At 44.1% G+C, this 24,254-nt stretch overlaps 1 protein-coding gene and 1 long non-coding RNA gene across 4 annotated transcripts in view; one reads left to right on the top strand and one right to left on the bottom strand.

The window, feature by feature from the left end:
• Positions 1-16,797, top strand: part of SLC39A9 (solute carrier family 39 member 9) — a 42,487-nt gene extending 25,690 nt beyond the window's left edge. For all 3 annotated transcript variants that reach the window (XM_037031301.1, XM_037031304.1, XM_037031302.1), the window contains 4 exons: positions 5,192-5,260; positions 7,010-7,095; positions 10,797-10,931; positions 12,667-16,797. In XM_037031301.1, coding sequence (XP_036887196.1) covers positions 5,192-5,260; positions 7,010-7,095; positions 10,797-10,931; positions 12,667-12,897 — 521 coding nt within the window. In that variant the 3' untranslated portion in view covers positions 12,898-16,797. The remainder of the gene's footprint in view (positions 1-5,191; positions 5,261-7,009; positions 7,096-10,796; positions 10,932-12,666) is intronic.
• A 4,729-nt stretch (positions 16,798-21,526) lies between these two features.
• On the bottom strand, positions 21,527-24,225 carry LOC118976689 (uncharacterized). Its single transcript, XR_005064333.1, has 2 exons — positions 23,956-24,225; positions 21,527-21,769 (listed from the first exon to the last, which is right to left on the bottom strand). It is a non-coding gene; the product is annotated as an uncharacterized LOC118976689 (long non-coding RNA).
• Between the last annotated feature and the right edge of the window lie 29 nt (positions 24,226-24,254).

Genomic DNA, 24,254 nt, shown 5'->3' with positions numbered 1-24,254 from the left:
GAATATCATGGTTCGATTCCCAGTCAGGGCACATGCCTGGGTTGCAGGCCAGTCCCCAGCAGGGGACACACGAGAAGCAACCATACATTGATATTTCTCTCCTTCCCTTCCTTCCCCTCTAAAGATAAATAAATAAAATCTTTAAAAAAATGTAGAGTTTTCCAACATATTGACAGAATTTTTGTAGATAGGAACTACTGGAAGACAGCACAGATATCTTGGTCTCCAGGGGGTGGCGATCCCATGACTTTTACTGTCTGACAGCTAAATGACTGTTAGGTGCAGAGGTGCCTGATAGTTGCCTGGCTCAGTCACGTGAGCATCTACAGACAGGAAGGCTAATCAGGCAATGCAGCAGCAGTTCTATAGGCCCTTAAGTTAAAGTAGTGATGAATGAAAGTAATAATGTCAAGATATCTACAACAGTTGTAAAATAATATGAAATTATCTGGGTTCGGGCAAAAATTATAGGTAGTGCAGATATTATTTGTGGTTTATTGTCTATATTTGTAATGAAAGGAAATGCTAATTTTTAGCATTTAAAAGAGGTTAGTAAAAATTAAAACGTATTTTTTCCCAAGCTAAGGCCACAGTCACCCCTACATTCTACATGTGCTCTCCTCTGTGGATCTCAGGTTCATAATCCTTGGTTTAAAGAGAACTGGAGAAAAGCAGGCAAAAGACATGAACAGATAGTTCATAAAAAGATATAATAATAATCTTTAAGCATATGAAAAGTTGTTCACTTTCACTTAAAGTAAGAATATTGCAAATCAGAACTCTGCTGAGATGCTATTTCTCGCCTGTCAGGCAAAAATTCAAAAGCTTGACTATATACTTTATTGGCAAAGCTGTGAAATCTCTGAGAAGCAGAGATTCTCATCTATTCCTGTAGGGATGCAAAATTGTACAATTCCTGTGAGGGGGGATTTGGCAGTACCTAGCAAAACTACATGTATATTTAGCCAAAAATCCCACGTTAGGAATTTATTCTGGTAATATGATCATATGGCTCCATTATGGAAATGTTTATGTACAAGATTAGTCAGTTCAGTACTATTTATCATTATAAAATCACTTAAATGTCCAGTTATGAGGTTGCTTGAATGAAGTGCGGTATGTACATATAACAGAGTTCTGTGTAACTATGAAAAGGAACAAAGAATCAGATTTCCGTGAACTGATGGAGAATTCCAGGAGATATTAAGTGAATAAAAAAAGCAAAAATGTAAATTTGTTTCTATCATATACTATATTTTGTGTAAGAAAGAATGAATGATAAGAATATACATGTTTATTTTTACAAAAAAAGGGACAGAAGGATAGAAAGGGACAGAAGGTTACCTATAAGGGGTGGGGTAGGCTGGGTGGGGGCTATGATAGATAGGTGTTAGGAGGGCATGGCACTTCGCTGGGCTTGCCATTTTAATATAGTTTTGACTTTAGGAAACATGTTAATATTCTCCTTATTCAAAAATAAAATGAAGCCAACAATGCTGGGGGAGCTAACTGAAACAGTTGAACTGTATTTTAGATGAGTAACACAATCACACTGAGGGGGATTTTAAAAAACTACCTCAGACTTCTGATCAAGATAGAGGTGTTGGTAACACTCTTTGCTTCCTTGTGCAACCAAAGAAAAAAATTACAACTAGACCTCAAAACAAATAACACCCAGACCCATCAGAAAATCAAGCTTTATGGAAGTCTGACAACCAAGGATTTAAAAAAAGCTGCATTCATCCAGACAGGTAGGAGGGATGGAGATGTGTATTGCGGTGAGGCAGTTGTGGCAGAATGGGTGGTCCCACATTCATGTGTGGTGGATAGAAGTCGGGAGGATACCTTGGGAGCAAGCGATCTCAGCCCCAGGCCAGATTGCACAGCCCAGGGTTCCAATGGCAGGAAGCATAGCTTTTAGCTGTAAAAACCTGTGTGGGTTGGAGAGGCAGAAGAAACTGACAGATTTTCAGGAGACTGTTAAAGGGCCTGCACAGACTTAAAACATGTGCAGACCCACCAACTCTGGGTTTCAGCAGCAGGGCAACAGCTGGAAGGGTGCCAGTCGCACAGGGCAAGTGCCAGGCACACCTCCAGAAGCCAGGCAGCAGCATTGTCCACTCTTTGAGCTTTCCCCCTATACAGAGTCACAAAGCCGTGAAGTGGGTCACCCCACCCTGGCAATTACCTAAGGCTCTGCCCCACACAGTTTATAGGTGCCTTTTCTACAATAGGTCACACCACTAGGACAGGGAGTCAAAACAGTTTTACCTAATACACAGAAACAAACACAGGGAGGCTGCCAAATTGAGGAGGCAAAGAAACATGGCCCAAAGGAAAGAACAGAACAAAACTTCAGAAAAAGAGCTAAAATGAAATGGAGATAAGCAAACTGTTGGATGCAGAGTTCAAAACGCTGGTGATCAGGATGTTCAAGAATTTAGTGAGGACCTCAGTGGCATAAAAAAGATACAGTCAGAAACAAAGGATTCACTAATTAAAATAAAGAACAATATACAGGGAAACAACAGTAGAGTGGATGAAGCTAAGAACCAAATTAATGATATAGAATATAAAGAAGCAAAAAAACCCAGGCAATTAAAAGAACAGGAAGAAAAAAAAGAATCCAAAAAAAGCAGCCTCTGGGACAACTTCAAGAGGTCCAACAGTAACATCACAGTGGGGCGAGAAGGAGAAGAGAAAGAGCAAGACATTGAGAATCTATTTGAAAAATTAATGAAAGAGCCCTGGCTGGTGTGGCTCAGTGGATTGAGCACTGGCCTGTGAACCAAAAGGTCACGGGTTCCATTCCCAGTCAGGGTACATGCCTGGGTTGTGGTCCAGGTCTCCAGTGCAGAGCATGTGAGAGGCAACCATACACTGATGTTTCTCTCCCCGCCTCCCCCTCTCTTTAAAAATAAATAAATAAAAGTTTTAAAAAGATAATGAAAGAAAACTTTCCTAATTTGGTGAAGGGAATAGACATGCCAGTCCAGGAATCACAGAGAGTCCCAAACAAGATTGATGCAAAAGGCCCACTCTAAGACACTTCATACTTAAAATGCCAAAGATAATGTGAAAGATAAAGAGAGAATCTTAAAAGCAACAAGAGAAAAGATGTTAGTTACCTCCATGGGAGTTCCCATAAGGCTGTCAACTGATTTCTCAAAAGAAACCTTATAGGCTAGAAGGTGCTGGAAAGAAGTATTCAAATTGATGAAAAGCAAGGACCTACAACCTAGATTACTCTACCCACCAAAGCTATTATTTAGAATTGAAGGGCAGATAAAGTGCTTCCCAGACAAAGTAAAGCTAAAGGAGTTCATTATCACTAAGCCATTATTGTATGAAATGTTAAAGGGACTTATTTGAGAAAAAAAGATCAAAACTATAAACATTAAAATGGCAACAAATTCACAACTATCAACAACTCAATGTAAAAAAACTAAGTAAACAATCATAACAAGAACAAAATCATAGATATGGAGGTCATTTGGAGGGTTATCAGCTGGGTGGAGGAAGGGGGAGAATGGGGGAAAAGATGTAGGGATTAAGAAGCATAATTGGTACCTACAAAATAGACAGGGGCATGTTAAGAATAGTATAGGAAATAGAGAAGCCGAAGAACTTATATGCACGACCTGTGGACATGAACTAAGGGGGAGGGATTGCTGGAGGAAATGGGGGTACCAGGCAAAGGAAGGCAATGGGGAAAAAATTGGGACAACTATAATAGCATAATCAATACTTTTAAAAAACCTAACTCAAGTAACTTATGACCATAGTATTTGCTTATATATTTTTAGTCTCAGGTGGAATTGGGGACAAAGCATAAGTAAGCAGTGAACTCTTTTTCATATGCTTTGCTTTTTGTAATGCTATCGGCAAAACATTATAAAATTGTTGTAGGTATATTATAGGATTAAGCAAATGAGTAAATGTGTTGTTGTTGGTGGAAACAGTGTTCTCACTGTGGATGAAGAGATATACCCATATGGAATTGGGGAAGGCAAGAAAGAACCCCTTTAGGGATGGGTTAGATTAGAATTGGAGCAATAGGACTCATGATTTCTGGAACTTACATGTGTAAAGGCATATATGTGTGTGTGTTTATGTCTGCATCTCCTAACTCAGTCTGTAGGGAGGGCCTAGAAGGAAAGACACCCCACTAGCAATGAACGTATTCAGAGAAATGGCTAATTCTGGATAGGGGCAAAGTGGGGTATAGAATAAGCTGGGAATGTCTAATGCTCCAAAAAATCCCAAAACCAAAAACAAACAAACAAACAAAAAAATCCCCAGCAACAAAAAAGCAAGAAGGAAGAAGCTGGAAAATTTTCACAGGATATATGAACCAGCTTGAAGGGACTCCCACTGACCAGATAATAAGATAGAGCACCAAAATAATTAAGAATAGTAGTAAGTGTAAAGCATTGACAAAATGGGAGTCAGTGAGCCCATCTGAGGAGTGGCAGTAGGTAAGGTGGGAGGTTGTGGGGAGGGAGGGAGAAGGCAAGTAGAAGGAAAAGGGAGTGTACTTGCTCACAGCAGAATGCTGAATACCAACTGGTAAATGTAGAAAGAATGCTGGAGTTGGAAAATCATCATTTTTGCAAGCTTCATAGTAAAAATTGGCTTAGGCAAAAAGCATCAATGACTGTTAAATCTAGAAGGTAAATTTTGATTTGTTTATTAGTTAGAAGAGAAAAAGAAGTAACTAAATGAAGAAATCAGACAGTACCTTGACTAGATGATCCAAATTAATGGCCTTAGCGTTCATTCTGCTTTCAGTGTGGGCAAGTAAGTTGCTATCAGACTAACCTTCCTACAGATAACTCTAAATTCTGGACAAAATTTTAAAAACAGCTACCTAAAGACAGAGGAGAATGATCTAAAACAGGCAAATTCTAAAAGGGAGTCATTTTTGTGAGTGTGCAAGAGTTCTTGTTTTTACTGCTTGTTGTAGCAGTCAGCACATGGGAGGTCGCTGCGTCAAACGAAGAGTTTTCTCCCATCCACCTCCTCAGGACAGGGGAAACTTTTAAGGATTTGAAGCAGAAGAAAAAAAGACAGTAGTGAGAAAAATAATCTACTTTAAGAGTTTTCAAAGGATGCTTCTACCTCTGGGTCCGTAGCCTTAACAGTTCTGTTTCTCATTGCTTAATGGCTGCCTTGCTTATTTTTACCTCAGATCCAGAAGCAGCAAGGTCTAGCAACTCCAAAATCACCACCACGCTGGGTCTGGTCGTCCATGCTGCAGGTAGGGAGCCCTTATCTTTTCTGTTGCACAGGAGAGACTTGGTATTTACATCACAGGGACCATCCACAGGACCCACTTTCGGGCTGGCCTTCAGGGAAAGGGGTGCTTAATAAAGTCCTCCAGTGCAAGCACGAGCCCTGGTGTACTGAATGGTTTTTATATTTTTTACTGGTTGAAAGAAAAAGAGTTATTTCATGGCAAATGAAAATTACATAAAATTCAAATTTCAGGGTCTATACATAAAGTTTTGTTGGAAGAGCCGTGACCAGTGTAGCTCAGTTGGTTGGACATCACCCTGCAAAGTGAAAGGTCTGTGGTTTGATCCCCAGTCAGGGGATGTGCAAGAGGCAACTGATCAATGTTTCTTTCCCTCTCTTTCTCCTAACCTTCCCCGCTTTCCAAGAATAAATAAATTAAATATTTTAAAAACCAGTTTTATTGGAATGAAGCCATGCCTACTTGTTTACATATTATCTGTGGCTGCTTTCGTACAGTAATGGCAGAGTTGAGTAGTTGCAAAAGACCAAATGGCCCACAAAGCCTAAAATGCTTCCCATCTGGCCATGGCCAGGTGGCTCATTTAGTTGAAGCATCGTCCCGTACACCAAAAGTTTGCAGGTTGGACCCCAGTCAGGGCACATACCTAGGTCGCAGATTCCATCCCCTGTCAGGGCGTGTAAGGGAGGCAGCTGATCTATGTTTCTCTCATATCGATGTTTCTCTCTCTCTTCTCCCCTTCCTCTCTCTCTCTCTTTCTCAGAAAAATCAATAAACACATTATCAGGTGAGGATTTAATAAAATATAAAATAAAATAAAATAAAAATTTACTATCTGGCCCTTTACCAGAAGTTTGCTGATCTTTATCCAAGAATTTCATCTTGAAAAAAGCCTCAGCACTTCTGTACTGAACAGCCACCCACTCCGTACCCCAGGCGTCAGTTTTAGGTGGAGTGTGGAAGTCTCAGCATTGCTGACTGGGCATGCCTTCGAATCGTAACCCAGTACTTGTCCCATGGTTGGATTCTGTCAGAGACAGACAAAGACGGAAAGGTGGCACACTATTACCTGGACCTTTCTAGTATCAAACCAAAAATTCTTTTCTAACCAAAAATTCATCCATTTAACCAACATTTACTGATATGTCAACCATGCAGACCCGTGTATGTTTATTTTGTTTTTGCATCTGTAAGATGTGGAGCTATTTCCTTTGAAATTCTTTGATATTTCTGTTATTACAATTTGATTATCAGTGGACTTTTTAGGAATTGATTTTAGAAAAAGGAAGGGAGAGAGAAAGAGAGAAACATCAGTTTGTTTTTCCACTCATTTATGTATTCATTGGTAGATTCTCGTATGTGCCCCAACTTGGGATTGAACCCATAACCTAGGTGTATTGGAATGACACTCTAACCAACTGAGCTGCCTGGCCAGGGCTTATCACTTGATTGTTTGAGCATCATACTTTTTCCAATAACATCAGTAGTAATGGCTGACATAGTAAATATTCTGGGCCAGGTGCTAAGCACTTTGCATGTTATCTCAGTTAACCCTCATGAAAACCCCAACAATACATACTTCATTGAATCCATTTTGGAGATGAGAAGGCTAAAAAAAAGTTCACAAGGTTAAGTAACCCTCCCAGAGTCAGACCCAGCTCTGCTTGTCTCTACAGCTCACACAGGCAAACACTACACTGTTATAATTGTTGTTATTTATAGTGTTTTATGTTTTGCTTTTCTCAAATTTAGCTGATGGTGTTGCATTGGGAGCAGCAGCTTCTACTTCACAGACTAGTGTTCAGTTAATTGTGTTTGTGGCAATAATGCTACATAAGGTAAGCAAAATTTTGGTGTAAGATTTAATGTTGAATATATTCATAATTAAAATTAATCTTCTATCATTAATGTTTTTCTGGAATGGGAAATTTTTTTAGTTATTTTCATGATTGCTGTCCATTTAAGAGAATTGAATAAGTTTGTCGTGGATGCTTTTTTGTTACCATTTTCTTAAACTTTTACTTGAAAGGGTTGTTATTTTTTAATCTTCCCCCAAGGATTTATTCATTGATTTTATTTGATTATATTTTATTGATTATTTTATTACAGTTGTCCGTATTTTTCCTCTTTTGCTTCCCCTTCACCCAGCACCACCCACTCCCGCAGGCAATCCCCCCACCATTATTCATGTCAGTGGGTCATGCATATAAGTTCTTTGGCTACTTCATTTCCTACACTGTACTTTACATCTGCATGGCTATTCTGTAACAACCTATTTGTACTTTTTAAAAAATATATATTGTATTGATTATACCATTACAGTTGTTCTATTCCTCCCTTCATTTCCCTCCACCCGGCATACCCCCTCCCCACCCTTCCCCCCTTTAGTTTATGCCCACGTGTCTCAAGTTCTTTAGATTCTATATTTCCCCTACTATTCTTGCCCTCCCCCCTATCTATTTTTTACCTACCGTCTATGCTACTTATTTTCTGTACCTTCTCCCCCCTTCTCCTCCTCCCACTCCCCTGTTGCCAACCCTCCATGTGTTCTTCATTTCTATGGTTCTGCTCCTGATCTGGAAGGGCAGATGAAGTGCTTCTTAGATAAGATCAAATTCAAGGAGTTCATCATCACCAAGCCCTTATTATATGAATGTTAAAGGGACTTATCTAAGAAAAAGAAGATAAAAAATAGGAACAGTGAAAGGACAGCAAACTCACAGTTACTAACAACCACACCTAAAACAAAAGCAAACCAACCTATTTGTACTTTTAATCGCCTCACTTCACCCATTCCCCACAACCCACTCCCATCTGGCAGCCATCAAAATGCTCTCTGTCTCTGTTCTTTTTGTTTGCTTAGTTTGTTTCTTAAATTTGCTTGTTGGTAGATCTGTATTTTTTACCATTTTTTATTCATACTTTTGATCTTCTTTTTTGTAAATAAGTTCCTTTAATATTTCATATAATAATGGTTTAGTGATGATGAACTCCTTTAGTTTTTTCTTGTCTGGGAAGCTGTTTATCTGCTCTTCAATTCTAAATGATAGCTTTGCTGGGTAGAGCAATCTTGGCTGTAGATCCCTGCTTTTCATGTCTTTGACTATTTCTTGCCAATCCCTTGTAGCCTGCAAAGTTTCTTTTGAGAAATCAGCTGACAGTTTTATGGAACTCCTTTGTAAGTAATTGTCTGCATTTCTCTTGCTGCTTTTAAGAGTCTCTCTATCTTTCACCTTTGGCATTTTAATAATGATGTGTCTTGGAGAGGCCTCTTTGCATCCATCTTGTTTGGGACTCTGTGCTTCTTGGACTTCTATGTCTATTTCCTTCACCAAATTAGTGAAGTTTTCTTTCATTGTTTTTTCAGATAAATTTCCAATTTCTTTCTCTTTCTTGTCTCCTTCTGGCACCCCTGTGATGTTACTGTTGGACCTCTTGAAGTTGTCCCAGAGGCTGTTTAAACTGTCCTAATTTTGAGGGATTTTTTTTTCTTCTTGTTGTTCTGTGTGGCTGTTTTTTGCTTCCTTATGTTCCAAATCATTGATTTGATTCTCAGCTTCATCCAGTGTACTGCTGTTTCCCTGTAAATTGTTCTTTATTTCAATTAGTGTATCCTTTGTTTCTGATTGGGTCTTTTTTATGCTGTTGAAGTTTTCACTGAGTTCCTTGAGCATCCTCATAACCAGTGTTTTGAACTCTGCATCTGATAGATTGCTTATCTCCATTTCATTTAGCTCTTTTTCTGGAGTTTTGATCTGTTCTTTCATTTGGGTCATGTTTCTTTCTCCTCAATTTGGCAGCATCCCTGTGTTTGCTCCTGTGTATTAGGTAGAGCAGCTTTGACTCCATGTCTTGGTAGTGTGGCCTAATGCAGCAGGTATCTTGTAGGGTCCAGTGGCACAGCCTCCCCTATTACCCAAGCTGGGTACTCAAGGTGCGCCCTTCACATGGGTTGAATACACCCTTGTAGTAAAGCCTTGGTTACTGTTGGCAGGTCAATGGGAGGGATTTACCCAGGCCTGTCAGATGTAAGGATTGGCTGTAATCACTCACCACCGTCTCTGCCTTCCATGGAGGATCAGCTGTTCAGGGGCAGGGTGGTGGTGCTCGGACGTGGTCTGTAGCTGTTCTTGGGGTTTCCTGGGTGGTGCAGGCCGAGGTCAGCCCCCACCTGTGTTTTGCCTGGGGCACCCTGCTTGAGCTGTAAGGCAATCTGAGATGGCTGTTACTGGAGCTGGGCTTGGAGATTCCCAGGTGGAGCCCAGCTGGGAATCTAGGCTGGCTGCTGCTAGTGCCAGGCCTGGGGTTCACTGGGACCAGTTGTTGCTTATTGGATAGGATTTAGGAAGTTGTGAAGCAGGAGCCAAGACTAGTCATTCCTATGGAAAAGCAGCTTGGGTGGGCCCATAGTAGGGTGGGACAGTCTCTAGGGATCTCCATGGTGGGTCAGTGTTAGCCAAGTTAATGGAATCTCAGATTTGGCGCTAGCCTGCAGGCTCTGTGGAGGGAGGGTTTAGAAAAGGGACAATGGACTCAGCTTGCCTTGATGCCAGACACTTCAAGTGTCTCCTATATGCCACTGGTGCCTTTCAAGCTGCTGCCCCAGTGCTGGAGCTCAGAGGGAAGGAGTCTGAGTAGGTGAGTCCATGTATGGGTTCTTTAAGAGGAACTGCCTGATGCTTTAGCAATTTCTCCCACCTACTCAATCCACAGTGGTTTTTGCACTCAGACATTGTGGGGACTTATCTTCCTGGCACTGGAACGCTGGGCTGGGGGGCCTGGTGTGGGTCTGGGACATCTCACTCTACTTATCCCTCCTGAATTTTTATCCACCACACGTAGGTGAAGACTAGCCCATTCCACGTCTGCGCCCCTCCTAACAGTCTGGACGGATGTGGTTTCTTTAATTCCATGGTTGTCAGACTTCAACTCGATTTCTGATGATTCTGAGTGATGGTTGTTCTATATTTTAGTTGTAATTTTGATGTGGTTGTGTGAAGAGGTGAGCTATGTCTGCCGATGCCGCCGCCTTGACCGGAGTCTTATTTATTGATTTGAAAGAGAGACAGAAACATCAATTGGTTGCCTCCCATATATGCCCCTACTGGGGATCAAACCAGCACCGTAGGAGTGTGATCAGGAATCGAACCCATCCATAACCTTTTGGTATATGGGAAAATGCTTCAACCGACTGAGCCACCTGGCCAGAGTGAAAGGATTTTATTTTTTATGGTCATATACAAACTATTAAATTCTCTATAGATTTCTATATTTTGTAGTACTTTTTGTTTATATATTTTTTCTTATACTTTTTTTGACTGTTTCTTTTTTTCTACTATCCAGGAAACACACGTATGCACACAATACACCCACAAATATGATATATTCTTATGGTAGAACATTAATTCCTAAAAGGCAGAAAAGTCTTGGTATTATGTTTGTTATTTTTGGTATGAAAATTCAGTTAAATGGCAGGTACTTCTTAATGTAGAAGCAATTCACACTTCTGGGGTAATAAAGGATAATTTTTCTTTTCCAGGCACCAGCTGCTTTTGGGCTGGTTTCATTCTTAATGCATGCCGGCCTAGAGCGGAATCGAATCAGAAAGCACTTACTGGTCTTTGCTCTGGCAGCACCAGTTATGTCCATGGTGACGTTTTTAGGACTAAGTAAGGTAAGCCTGGCTCATTACTACTTGATCTAGACAGAGGCCTAGTTCTTCTGTGATCTACCAGAACCTACAGTGTCTTGTGTTGAATTTTTAATTACCTCCTCCAACAGGAGTTAAAAACCTTTACAAGGTAAATGTCTTAATTCCAAGTTGATCCTCTTCATAAATTTAGAGCATTTCCTTAATTTATTTAATTCAAAAACTTTTTTCCCATCAGTTCCAAAAATATTTGCACAGATATATTATCCTTAAAATAATATAACTTAAACCTAACCAGATAAGCTAATTTTATTTGCTAGAGACAGACCTCACAATACACATTTAATGTTTAAGTAGGCACAGGAAGCATGAGTGATAAGCATGCAGCAGCTGTGAGAAGAGTAGGGGATGAGCAGAGATGTCTGCATTCAGCTGAGACTCAAATTCTTCTACTCCCACCTCTCATATCTCTGAATATTAAATATTCAGACTCACAAACAGAGCTCAGGCTGATGGTTGTCAGAGGGGAAGGAGGGGGGGATGGGTAAAAAAAGTGGGGGGCACTGTAAAGTCAGTACTGACTGGTGTGATAAGTTTGCATGGTGAGGTGAGCACATTGTAAGGTATATAAATATTGAATCACTATACTCTGCACCTGAAACTAATATAATTTGTACACCAACTGTACTGAAATAATAAGTAAATAAACATTCAGTTCTTTATCACTGGACTGAATGCTTGAAGTGACCTGAGTCATTTGTCAGCTCAGACCCTGGTAGACCTTCCCATGCCTTATAATTCTGTCCACGAGGGCTGTAGTTCTTAGCGGCAACTGTCCCAATTTTACTTACATGTCAACTGTCAGACAATAGGAGGAAAATTTTAGAGCCAAACCGACTCAGGGCTGGTGCATGGGAACTGCTTCTCCCCATACTCTTTCTGAAGGTCATTCATTCCTCTGGGTGTTGTTTGGTTCATATTTGATACAGTAGAACTTGTACTAAAGGGAGCCTCTGAGGAATGAGATGGACAAAGGATGGGTAAGTTCCTGTTAACCAAGGGTTTGTTTATTGGGATCGCTAACAAATGAGGTGCTATGAAACCCCTTTCCATTCACCTTATCTTTTTTCAGTCAATGAACAATAAATATATGGTTCCTTTAAAAACAGTACCCTGTTTATCACTTCATTCATCAGCGTAAGTTTTTAGAACTTTAAATAGGAATGTAGGATAATTTTGGAGGCATGGAGTTAATTTATGGCATGATCTTTTCTTAAAATTTTAATTAATTATCTTAGTTCCTATGTCCACTTTTTAAGTAGAAAAGCTGAAGTTAGCTTTCTGAGATGTGTCTAAGCTCTGTGAGGGCAGGTACGCATCTTGATTACCTTCGTATCTCAAGCATCTGGTCGACAGCCTGGTGCATAGGCAGTACTTATTAAATGCCAGTAGCCTAAATGCATGAATGTGTGAAATTCAGTATCTGCATGAATAATGCTATTGGTTCCATCTTATGAATTATACAGACCAAACCTGTCAATCAGGCTTGAGGAGTGTCTGAAGAAGCAGTGTGGGCACCACCCGTAGTCTTAAACACTTATTTGGAAGCTTCCCATAAATAACATAAGATTGCTTTGATCTCAAGATGTCCCCAGTGTCCTGGATAGCACTAGTTGTGAATACTGAGTGTTTTTGGTCTTCCTGACCCTGTATTATTCTTGACTTAATTTTTCTTCTCTTTCTCTTTCTGAATTCACAGAGCAGTAAAGAAGCCCTTTCAGAGGTCAATGCCACTGGAGTGGCCATGCTTTTCTCTGCCGGGACATTTCTTTATGTTGCCACAGTACACGTCCTCCCTGAGGTGGGCGGAATGGGGCACAGTCACAGACCCGACCCCACTGGAGGCAGAGGTCTCAGCCGCCTGGAGGTGGCAGCCCTGGTTTTGGGTTGCCTCATCCCACTCATCCTGTCAGTAGGGCACCAGCATTAAATGTTCAGGTTCCAGCCGCAGTCGTGGCCGTTTGCCATCCAGTGAGGACAGCCAGCACATGACAGCCTCTCATTTTCTCAGTCTCTTGTGTCACCTCGCCCTTCTCCACCTGTATTCCTAGCATCCGGAGGGAGGTGAGATTCCAATCTGGAGTTAATGGAACGCTTTTAGAGTAGGAACAACACATTGCGAGTGGGTACAGGCATTCCATTGTGTTGTCTTTTAAAGGGCCCTGGGCATTTTGAGTTTTGATGTTTCTCTTAACCCTATTCTCAGGGAAGATGGAATTCAGTTTTAAGGAAAAGTGGAGGACTTTTCATACTCACAATGAAATAGTAATTAAGACAGTACAGTGTTCTGTAATTAAGCTGAATCTTAGTCTAGAGGCTCTGCCACTTTACCCATTGATTTTTAACGTGGTTCTCGCTGTGTGAGATGGTGCTTTTAGCATCTGTGCCACACGCCTTGAGAGAAGGTCATGGTGCCTGCTGTCTTAGATGCTAAAGATAACTGTAGTCAATTTGGGGCGAGAGTCAAGAAGATGATGGCACGACACCTTGAGAGCTGACTTCATACTCGAGGGGTATCGACTGAAAAGGGACGTCTGCAGGGGTCGAACCTCCTTCTGCTCGTGCCTCCTGGAAGACAGCCTGCCGTCCCACCAAACGGAGCAGCAGAGGTGGACTGGCGGCCGAAGAGGTGACTGGTGTTTAGCAGCATTTCTTTTCAAGTTCTCCTTTGCAGAACTCCTGCCTCCAACACATTCTCATGAGCAGCCAAGTGCTAGTAGGTTCAGGCCGAGGCTTTCCCTCAAGAACAGTCAGATCCCAAAGTATCTTTGGAGATTAACTGGTGTTTAATTTTAAGTGAATTTGGACCCTTACTGACATCTTTGTAAAAGCCTTTGTAAAAGTAAGGTTACCAAAACCTATGTTGTCCTTTTTTTCTTTTTAAGTGTTTATCTTAGCTGACCAGCAGTTCCTCTGGCAGAAATACATGGTGTCCCTTGGGAGATGCCAGGTCAGTGTCGCCTAAGCACCTGCAGCAGTGAAGAAAGTCATGATGTGTCCCACCTGGCAAGTGTCTGCCTGTTCGTTGAAAGCTTACTGAAAGCATGTCTTTTGTCTCTTCATCTTTTCCATGCCTTTCTCCTCACGTTTCCCTCCGCTCCCCCCTCCCTCCAACATGCTGCTTACTGCTGGTGCGATGTTCATGTTTGTGTGAGTTGAGTTCCCGTCAGGACAACCACTTCTGGAGCTGTGGTGACGAAGATAAGATTGTGTCTGTTCCTTACTCCCTTCAAGGAAGTTACCTTTGTGTCAAATGCAGCTTTGATAAGCCCTTAAAATAGCACTTCCTCCTAGGTGAGGTGACACAATCACTAATATTTTGGTAACTTAAACGGTTGAGACAGTTAAAGTGTTTAACAAACTAGGATGATTTTTCCATATTTACCAATATCCATGTAAACCTTATGTTATCAGATAAGTTTATAATGTTGTATTATTTATTTTGATTTGTGGTACCATTTCAAAACGTAGGACATAAAGAGGGAACCAAGACTATTTTCTTCAGGGCAGTGGATTTAGGAGTTTGTAAAATGTTTTATATGACGCGTATGCCAGCATGCCTGTGATTTCTTTATTCCTTCTTATCACTGGGTCAGCAGCTGTGGAAATAGAACTTGGGAGCCCTCTGCTGGCAGTAGACCAAAGTAGCATAAGTGGGTGTAGGTTTTGTGTAGTGGCTGACAACTGCTGCATACAATATTAAAATCAATGAAAGTCTGAGTGACTTTCCTGATAACAACACTCACTTCTGAGAGTTATGGGGTTTCACCTGGTCCTTCCAAGTGACATGGTTGCCTTGATTCTCCCTGGATGTTTTACTTTGTTAAATGAATAGCATATTTTAGTGTCTGGTTTGGATAGTAGCACTTTTTATCAGATTGTTGTGTGCAATGATGAGAAATTTGTTCTGCTGGCCAAAGCCTCTTTCAGCAGTGCCTTGCCATCATGTCTAAAAGTTTGGCTAGAATATCTTGCTGGTTAAGGCCTTGAACTCTGGCAAGGATTGAACCATCCAACTTCTAAATTTGCCTTCCTCTCCGGACCTCACATTAACAGGCAAACCTTTCAAGGCTTATCAGCTCTCCAAAGTGGTGGGCGTTCCCAGATTTTAGAGCTGTTGCCTCAGGAGCTACTCTTTTCTCTCCTGGTCAGCAGACAGAAATAGCCATACTAACCTAATAGGGCTCAAATGCATCTTCAGGCAGCAGGGACCGAGCCGTGCAGCCGAGGCCTCCCTTCCCTGGGGAGAGAACTTGCTCGTGATGGGCAGTGTCCCAGGAGAGGCCACATCGATGGTCACTTATTGGCACGTTTCAGTTTCGTTTTTGTCTTGTATAAAACTGCCTCCTTAGATGTGGATGCCTTAATGCTCTCATACATTTGAAAACATTTGCGGTACCTAAGTGGCTGCCATGATTAGAGGTGGAATTATTGGCTACCAAAGATGCAATTGATGATGAAAAGCATAGTCCTTCCTTCTTTGTGACCAAAGTTAATTTTAATTGCGATTTGGCTCCCTTTCCTTGGTGGGGATAGACATTCTTCTGATTCCGCATACCCTCTTTAGTGGCGAATTACGTTGAAAAACACTACTGATTCATTCTCCTCACTTGTTCTCCAGCGAGTTACTAATCAGTCCCTGTTGCCCCAGTGCAGCAATGCTCCAGGTCTGGTGGCTTTCCCGTGCACGCTGTTGCCAGACTTCTTTTTCTAAGGCAAAGGTTCTGCACTGTAGTGTATAGAGTTAGAAATGGCACCATCTGCAGAGGCTACATGTTCTGTCTTCCTACCCCACCCATAATCACCTTTTCATTTCCCTAATTAAATCAGCTGAGTCAGCCCTGTTCCTATATTTTGAATCACCTTTAGACAAAAAGAAAGAGTTGGCCATTTTGAGTGGTCAGTTCTTTGTAGAAAGGAGAAAATGTAATTGTGTTTTCTACCAGCCTACTACTAAGTGTCCCTGCCTGGTTTTTCTCATTTTTAAGGATTAAAACTAGGAGGACACACCAGCATCAAGTGTATTCAGCCCCTTAAGCACATGGTAGCTAGTTACTGAACCCGGGAACTGTATGTCAACTTCACAAGCCCCCAAAGAATGTTCTTTCCCATGGGGCCCGGGGCCCCTTGGGAGACCAAGAATGATGACCAGATTCATCCAAACTGCTACAATGCCAGGTGAGAACCCTCTGTGGGTGTCTTACAGGGGAGCCTTCCTTGCATTAGAAAATTTCTGCTCAATAGAGAACGGTTCGCATAACCCAAGGAGCACTGTTGGAGATGCTATGGAGTTAAAACCAATGACACAGCCCTTTAGAACCTGGGACATCTAGATTCACCTCAGGAGACCTGAGGGAAATCTGTGACCGGTAGGAAAGGATAAGACAACCATTAGGAATTCTCTAGATATGCTCAGCCTAACACAAAGAGATTGGCTTTGATCTTTTTCCTGATAACATCTTCTAGCAAGTTGGAAGTCTCATGAGCTAACGCTGCAGTTCCCTTGGTTCAGTAGCTCGAACAGTGATTTTAAATGTCCCATTTTCTGGATCTTTTGTAAACATGAATCATTCCATAGATGTCTGCCTTATAATTTTGTCTCTTTCCACTTTAATTGTGAATGGCTAAAAAAAATTTTCGCTGTTTTCTGATTTATGATATTAAATTTTTATTAGTGCATACTTTATGTGACTAGCTCATTAATTTTCTTCTTGGCAGTTTGCTTTTTCTGTTTGATGACCAGACTTGACCCACATTTGAACAGCAGGAAAGGTAATAAATAGCCTTGAAGGGCAAAGGAAAGATGTACCCACTGTGTGCGTGTCCTTTGCAGTGGGGGGGTATTAAGTATTCCATTCACTGTCTACCCCAGAAGATACCCGTTCATTGCAGTCTTTCTTTTTTTCTTTCTTTCTTTTCTTTCTTTCCTTTCTTTTCTTTCTTACATTCATTAGCAAATACTATTTATGAAGGGAGCTATCCACCCCCAGAAACAAGAGGCAGGCCACAGATCCTCAACACAGGGGGTTCATTTTAGAGGGCAAAGTTGCTATATGAGTACACAGAGGCTGTGGACAGTTGACTCTGGAAACAGATTCATATAAAAGTGCAATTTATAAATTTGATAAATGCTTTCTTCGTCTGAGGACTTTAGCACTGGAACTCACTTTGTAACTCATATGCAGGTAAGAACTATGCACAGCGATGTATCACTTAAATATAGTTTGTATACTTAGTCATTAGATTCTATTTCTTATTACTGGTCCACTTTGTGCTGGCTTTATTTATGTATCTCATGTGCTACAGTAAGTTACAAAGATTGTGCCCAGAGTTATATGTTTTCCGGAAACTTCTCGTGAATAGGCAAAAAGCACACATTCTTCTGATTCCTGCCGTCTCTGACAGAGGCCTGTGCATGGACTGCTGACGTCCCTCCTTCACCTCCAGCAGTGGTCTTTGAAATCTCAGGGAGCCAGCGTTGTTCAGTAACAGCCCTGTCCTCCTGCTTCCTTGAGATCAAAATGTGTACATGGTATATATGTTTAGCCCAATAGCCAGCAATCCCTGTGTTGTTGAGTTTTGTTCCAGTTCTTCTAAACTAGCTCTGTGTCTGGCAGTGTGGTTTTTAATGTAGGAAATAAGCAACCTTGTGTCGTCTTGTCCCTATGTTTAGAACGCCAGTCTCCCAGCTCCCTCCCCTCCTTTATTTTAGGTCTAGATCCAAAGTCCTCTTCCATTAGGCATCCCCACCCCCACTGCCCTATTTAAATTATAATCTGCCCCACCCCCACCCCAGTGCTCCTCGCCCTGTTCTATTTAATTTTGTATACCACTGATGGCCTTTTAATCTGCTTTATAATGTGTCTTTACTTTGTCCCTCTTCCTCGATAAAATGAGCTTTGGGAAGCTAGTTCTTGATAAATATATGTTGTTAAATGAATTGGTCTGCCCTGAGGGGGCACCTTCTTCCAGTCCATGCCCCACCCCCACCAGCTGCTGCCCAGACCCCTGGCAGAACCAGCTGCTGGCCTTAGGATAGGGCAGCTCCACCTTTGTCTTACACAGGGGTGAGTGCTGCTTGAGTATTAGCAGGGAGGATGGGGATCAGAAAAGACCTGGGTGTGCAGGTGGGAAGTTAACTGGGTTCGAGTTACTAATCCTGTACTTACTAACCTTAGTAAGGTACTGTGTGACTGATGTAGAAAATCTGGATTCCATTTCTGGCTCAGCTACTGATGTCTGTTGCAGTGTTAGCCGCTGCTCAGTTTTAAAAATATTGGCTAGGAATGTGAGTGAAAGCATGTGTCCCACTCTGGTTGCCTCATTTATTGAGGGATCCTGACAGGATTCAAGAGTCACCAGAGGAGGGAGCCCGGTGGAGAAGGGGTGGAAAGCCAGACACTGAAGGAGGCCTGGAAGGGACTGGCTGGTGTCTGGAAGACCCTTGGGGGCAGAATTTGACAGCCATCACCAGATGCTCAAAGGCTGTGAGGCACAGGAGGGCATAGATCCTGTGTTCTCCAGGGGGCAGACTGGGGAGTAAGCAGGGCCCCACCTCTCCTCTGCTTGTTGTTATCCGCCTCTTTGTTCAGTTCACCGAGCTCTTCCTGTGGACCAGGCACTCCTAGGTGCTGAGTGTACAAAGGGAGTGAGGATCAGTGCCAGTCCTTAAAGAGCTTGTGGGTCTGAGAGGAATTCAGACAAGAAAATGCAGTGGCCAGTGGGTAACACATGGGGAGATAAGGAAGCACAGGCTGCTCAGAGAACACAGGGGGCGAGGAACCCAGAGTGGGGACTTCTGGGAGCACATGCAGAGGGAGGGGAGACCAGAGCTGAACTCAAGGGCTGGGCAGAACTCGCTAGTGAAGGAGGTAGGAAAGGTCCTCTGAGCAGGAGCACCTACGTGGGCCAAGCCCTGGTAACACTTCCACACAGAATGTGGACTCTGCATGAAGAGCTACTGGCTGAAGGGGGCCAGTAGCCCCCTGGGGGTGCAAGACATCAGTTCCCTGGGTGATGTCTAGGTTTCCAGACTTAAAATTATACAGGCAATCAGGCCTAGCAAGGGTCTTTGTAACTCCTGCCTCGGCTCCAAGTGGATCCCCTTGCCAGGCGGTCTTGGCTGGCCTCTCAGTTCCTGTCCCACATGGATGACTCATGGATGTGGCAGTTGTTTCCAGGTCCATGCACTCCAGTGGCTCCTCTGGCACCTCGAGGGGAACTTGGTGACTTTTCTCCTCCCTCATCCCTGCTTGTCTCCCCCGCTTCCTGGTTGGGGCCCACGGGCTCCCGTCATTCCCCTTGCGAACATCTGTGTTACAGTTGTATACAGAGTACCAGACCTGGCCTGGGAGGGGTGCCCACTCTTCCTTCTGTCGCCTGGTTCTCCGTCCCCAACACTCCCGTATGTACCCTCTGGTCTCCTTTATTAAAGGGGATGTGCTCTCTTTTGATGCCCACCCCCTTAGTCCTTTGGCCTACTGGCTTCCAACCTGCTTGTGACGCCCTTTACCCTGCCCCCTCTCCCTCCCAGGTTCGTCCACCCCATCCCCTCTTCTCTGGCAGGCAAGCTCTGTGACAGATAGCGGAGCCTAAGACCTACGCTTGGCCTTAGGAAATGCAGCCAAAGTGGGACACAATTCAATGAAAAGATGTTTTAATCTTCAGAAAGGGGAGGAGGAAGTGGCAGCAGAAAAGGCTTTGCAGAATAAGAGTCATTGGGACGTGGTGGCTTCTCAGAGCATTAAATCCAGTGTGGCTGGAGCGGGGGCTGGGGAACCACAGGGGACGAGCTGGGGCAGTAGCTCAGGACCAGACTGTGTGGAGGGTGTGACCAACGAATGTCGGGAGTTGGGAACCAAGGTCCAAGGAATGGAGTCCCAGACACAGGTTTTAAACAGGAAGCTCACGTGATCCTCTCTGGGCCTTGCAGAGATCACAGGAGTGGTGGTGGGGAGTGAGCATTCCTCAGGGGACCCTGAGGAATAGATAGACCACGGAGGCGTTTGAAAAGTGGAAGAGGGCCACATGAGGGAAGTTGGAAGGCTCAGAGTCCAGTGGTTATCCTCAGTTCACACAGTTAACGGCAGAGTCTGGACGTGAACCTGTCTTAGCGTGAAAAGCAGGTGGCAAGTTGGCCGTTAAAGATTGCTTTCACACAAATTCTCAGCCACCTCACAGATTCTGTTTTGTAGATGAGGGAAAGTGGAGGGCCTGAGAGGGCAGTCTCCATCTGGTAGGCAGGCGGGAACAAGAACGCACAGCACCCAAACGGGGGCTGCGTGAAAACTTCTGTAAGCGTTTGTTGTACAAACACTCTACATGTACATGACTCTGTCCTCAAGGGGCTCAGTCTGGGACGTACCCACATAGCTAAGTGAAACAAGCCAGACACAGAAGGACAAATTCCATATGATCTCACATGTGGCACCTAAAAGTCAAACTCACAGACCCAGAGAGTAGAATGGTGGTTACTGAGGGCTGGGGAAAATGGGAAGATGTTGAAGGGTACAAACTTTCAGCCAGGTAAGTTCTGGAGCTCTAATGTACAGCTAATACTGTATCATATGCTTGAAATTTGCTAAGAGTAGATCTAAAGCAGTAAGTATATGAGGTGATGGATGTGTTAACTTGATCATGGTAAGCATTTCCCAGTATACACATGTGTTGAATCATCACATTTTACACCTTAAAATTATGTTGTGCAACCTAGATATGTACAGTTTTTATTTCCATCATATCTGAATGAAGCTGAGGGGAAAATGATAGGAAAAGAAGATATGTGCTCGTTATTGGGAGTCTGTCCCTAAACGTGGCTGAGAGACGTTTGTGGTGCAAATAGAATTGCGCCTGCAGTTCTGCAGGAACTTGGAGCCTTAGATGAGTTGGCAGTTGAGGAAAAGTACTAGAGAAAAAGGGAAAGACTGAAAGAGGGGTCTCGAATTTTCCCAGACGGCCCTTTGCACGGCGCTGTGTGGCAATGGGATGGGCCTCAGCTCAGAGCCAGCCCAGACCAAGTAACCGCGTCCTGTCACTTCCCTCAGTCCACAGTATCTGAGTGCCTGTCGTGTTCCAGGAAATGACTGGCTGTATGACTTTCAGTAGACAAGGCTTTTGCACTTCATTTTTTCCTCATCTGGAAAACTAAAAGTAATGTGTGCCTCAATGGGGCTGTTTGAAAGATTAAATGAAATGTGTAAGATATAAATAGGATGTTTGAACATCAGCTCTGCATCTGAGCACAAAGGGCCCTCAGGACCCTGAGTTTCCAGCCCTGACTATTCACTTAGTTCCTGGTAACACTGCGCAGCCCTGGCCCACGGGGCTGGGGCACTGGGTCGGCACCCAGCCTGCTTGGTCCTTTTGCAGAAGTACCTGCTGGGCATGTGGCACTCCCACCAGCAGAGACAGCACAAAAGGAAGCAGAAACAGCTGCTCCCAAGGCTGCCTTGGCATGATCTGGGCTGGGTAGTTGAGCAAAGCAGAGATCACTTAAGCATCTAGTGGTCCCTCAAACTTTCCCTCAGGGGAGTGTTTCCACCTGCCTTACCTGCCATTAGTTAAGGTCTGTTCAGAGGTCTCCAGACACAGGCAGAAGGGATGAGCAAGGTTGGTTTCTCTTCACCACGAAGAAACCTGTGCTCTTTCTTCCATGAAGACACTGAATCTTGCTCAGGTGCCATCTGGGCTCCACCCAGCCCTTCTGCTTGGGAGGGACTTCCTTAAGAATGATTTTTCCAAGTATCCTGCCTTTCTCCTACCTATGGCTCAGGAGCTCATCCCAAGTCCTAGCTGGTACTGACCTGAGTAAGCAGAAAAGGAATTATTTTATTAAAAGGATACTGGCAGGGCCAGAGAACCACGCCTAACCAGAGGTGCAGCTTCCAGGAATGCCACCCAAGACCGAGCTGCAGAAACAACTCAATGAGGAAGTTGCTGCCATTTGTGTGTGACCAGGAGCCCACCTACCGTGCAAATGCTGCTTGCTGCACTGGGAACACAACCTTGCAGCCACAGCTGGCTCCCAAAGCAAGTCAGATGCCCTTAGTACCTACCTTCCCCTGAGAAAACTGATACCCGTGCATGGTTTTTCCTCACATTTGTCACCTGCAACTTTGAGTGCAGAGTCCTGTCCTGGTGCCCATGGCCCGTAAACTCCATACTATAGGCTTCCAACACAAGTTTTCTGGCTTTCATCTTGGAAAAGGAGGACTCCCAGAGTGGAGATTTTCCAAGCATTAGGATATGTCAAAAAAATAGCCAAAACCATGTAAAATGGGCTCTCATCTTCCTAGTCCTGTCTTCTCCTATTGATGAACCCAGACCCTGGACCCTGTGTTAACGCTTGGCCTGTGATTTTCTATAGGGACAAGAGTTCAGATGGGCCCCTTTGGACAGTGAGCAATAAGGGGGTGCTGCATGGGCTTGGGAGCCCAGGAGTGAGTTAGGGAAGGGGCACCAGGGCCCTTTGGGAGGCCCCTTCCTAACTAGACACATTGCCCGTTACACTTGGGAAGGCCTGGGGACACATCTAGTGAGGATACAAACCCAGATGCTTACAAGGAGCCAAGCAATAAATGAGGGAAGCAGGCTGAGCAAAGGATGGTGGCTTTTCGAGAGAATGCTATTTTAGTCATTAAAAATTTAAATTTAGGGGGAAGGGTGGGGGTGTGTGCAGGGTAGAGGGGAATGAAGGGGGGAATAGAACAATTGTAATGGTATAACCAAAATATATTAAAAATAAATAATTAAAAAAATTTAAATTTAAAAAAAGTGTGCAAATGTTAAGAATCAGAAAGTGGTTGCCTGGGAGGGAGTGGGGCCAGTGGGGTTGACTAGATAGGAGCAGCATGGGGGAACTTTCTGGGGTAAGGGAAAATGTTTTGCATCTTGCTTTGGGTTGTGGTTACTGTACATTTATCAGATAAACTGCATCAAATAAATACTTAAGATCTGAGCATTTTTAAAAACATTTTATTTATTTATTTTTAGAGAGGGGAAGGGAAGGAGGAAGAGTGGGAGAGAAACATCAATGTGTGGTTGCCTCTCATGTGTCCCCTACTGGGGACCTGGCCTGCAACCCAGGCATGTGCCCTGACTGGGAATCGAACAGGCGACCCTTTGCCTCACAGGCCAGTGCTCAATCCACTGAGCTACACCAGCCAGGGTAGATCTAAGCATTTTATCATGTAACAATTGTACCTCAACTTTTTACTTGGGCAAGTTAAAGTCTGTATAAACTGACTGGGCTCTCAGATTACTGATTTGCAAACTTCCAATCGGACTTCTTTAACACACGAGGAATCACAGAGCCTGAGAGGGGAAGCAGTTTTCCCAAGGGTGCCAGTGAGTTCTGACTGCCCCGAGGCGGCCTGCGGCTGCTCCGCCTGGGAAGACAGCAACGCAGTCTGGCTGGCAGCCTCATCCTGTGCCAACTCACTTCTTTGCCGTTGGAGCGGTGCCGGCAGACAGCGGTGCGAACACAGCTTTCCCCGTGGGCGGGCCCCAGGGGCCAGACAGATGTTTCTGCCACGGCCTGAAAGTGGGACGGTCACCTAGAACTGCTGGGAGCAGCGGAAGTGGATGGAGCGCGGGCCTTGGGAGCACGGGCCAGGCACGCAGATAAATCACAGCCACCTACTGCGCAGGCAGTTCGGGCTTGGCGCTGAGAGCCAAAGGCCGACGCAAACAGACAAGCTCCGGGAAAGGAAATCTGATCCCTGAGAGGCGGCGGCGGTGCAAAGTGAAACCCACCTGAGGAGGCGGGGAGGGCAGGGAGCGGCCGCCGGCCGGGATGGACCCACCTCTGGGACAGGCGCTGCGGACACTTAACTTTGATCTTACTTGGCCGCCGCCCTGCCTGGAGAGGTACAGGTACCTATGTTTTTCAGGTGAGAAAACCAAGGCTCACCGCAGCTTCGTGGCACTACGTAAGGGCTGAGTTGGGATTCCAAGCCCGGATGTCTGACCCCAAACCCTTGGTCCTTACTCTTCCCCGCCCAGAGGCGAGCAGGGATCTGCAGGGGTGACTCCGAGCCTATTCATTACAAAGCAGACGTGGTTCCCAGTTTCTATGTAAGCGCTGCACTTAAGGAACCCGGGGAAGAGATCGAAGCGAGCGGTGCGCATGGGGAACTGCAGAGGCCGCATCCCGGGCCCAGAGACCCGCCGGGACCTTCTGGACTCAGCCCGGCCTTCCAGTCGCCGCCAGCGCTGATTGGCGCTCGCGGCCGGCCTCCAGCGGGCTCACCTGCCCCGCCCAGCCAATCCGGGCCACCAGAATTGGGG

The sequence above is a fragment of the Sturnira hondurensis genome, unplaced genomic scaffold (assembly GCF_014824575.4).
Source record: "Sturnira hondurensis isolate 20B ecotype Veracruz unplaced genomic scaffold, ASM1482457v3 Scaffold0021143, whole genome shotgun sequence".
NCBI classification, from domain to species: Eukaryota; Metazoa; Chordata; class Mammalia; order Chiroptera; family Phyllostomidae; genus Sturnira; species Sturnira hondurensis.
Note: the sequence above shows the minus strand (reverse complement) of the source record. Positions and strands in the feature narration are given on the sequence as shown.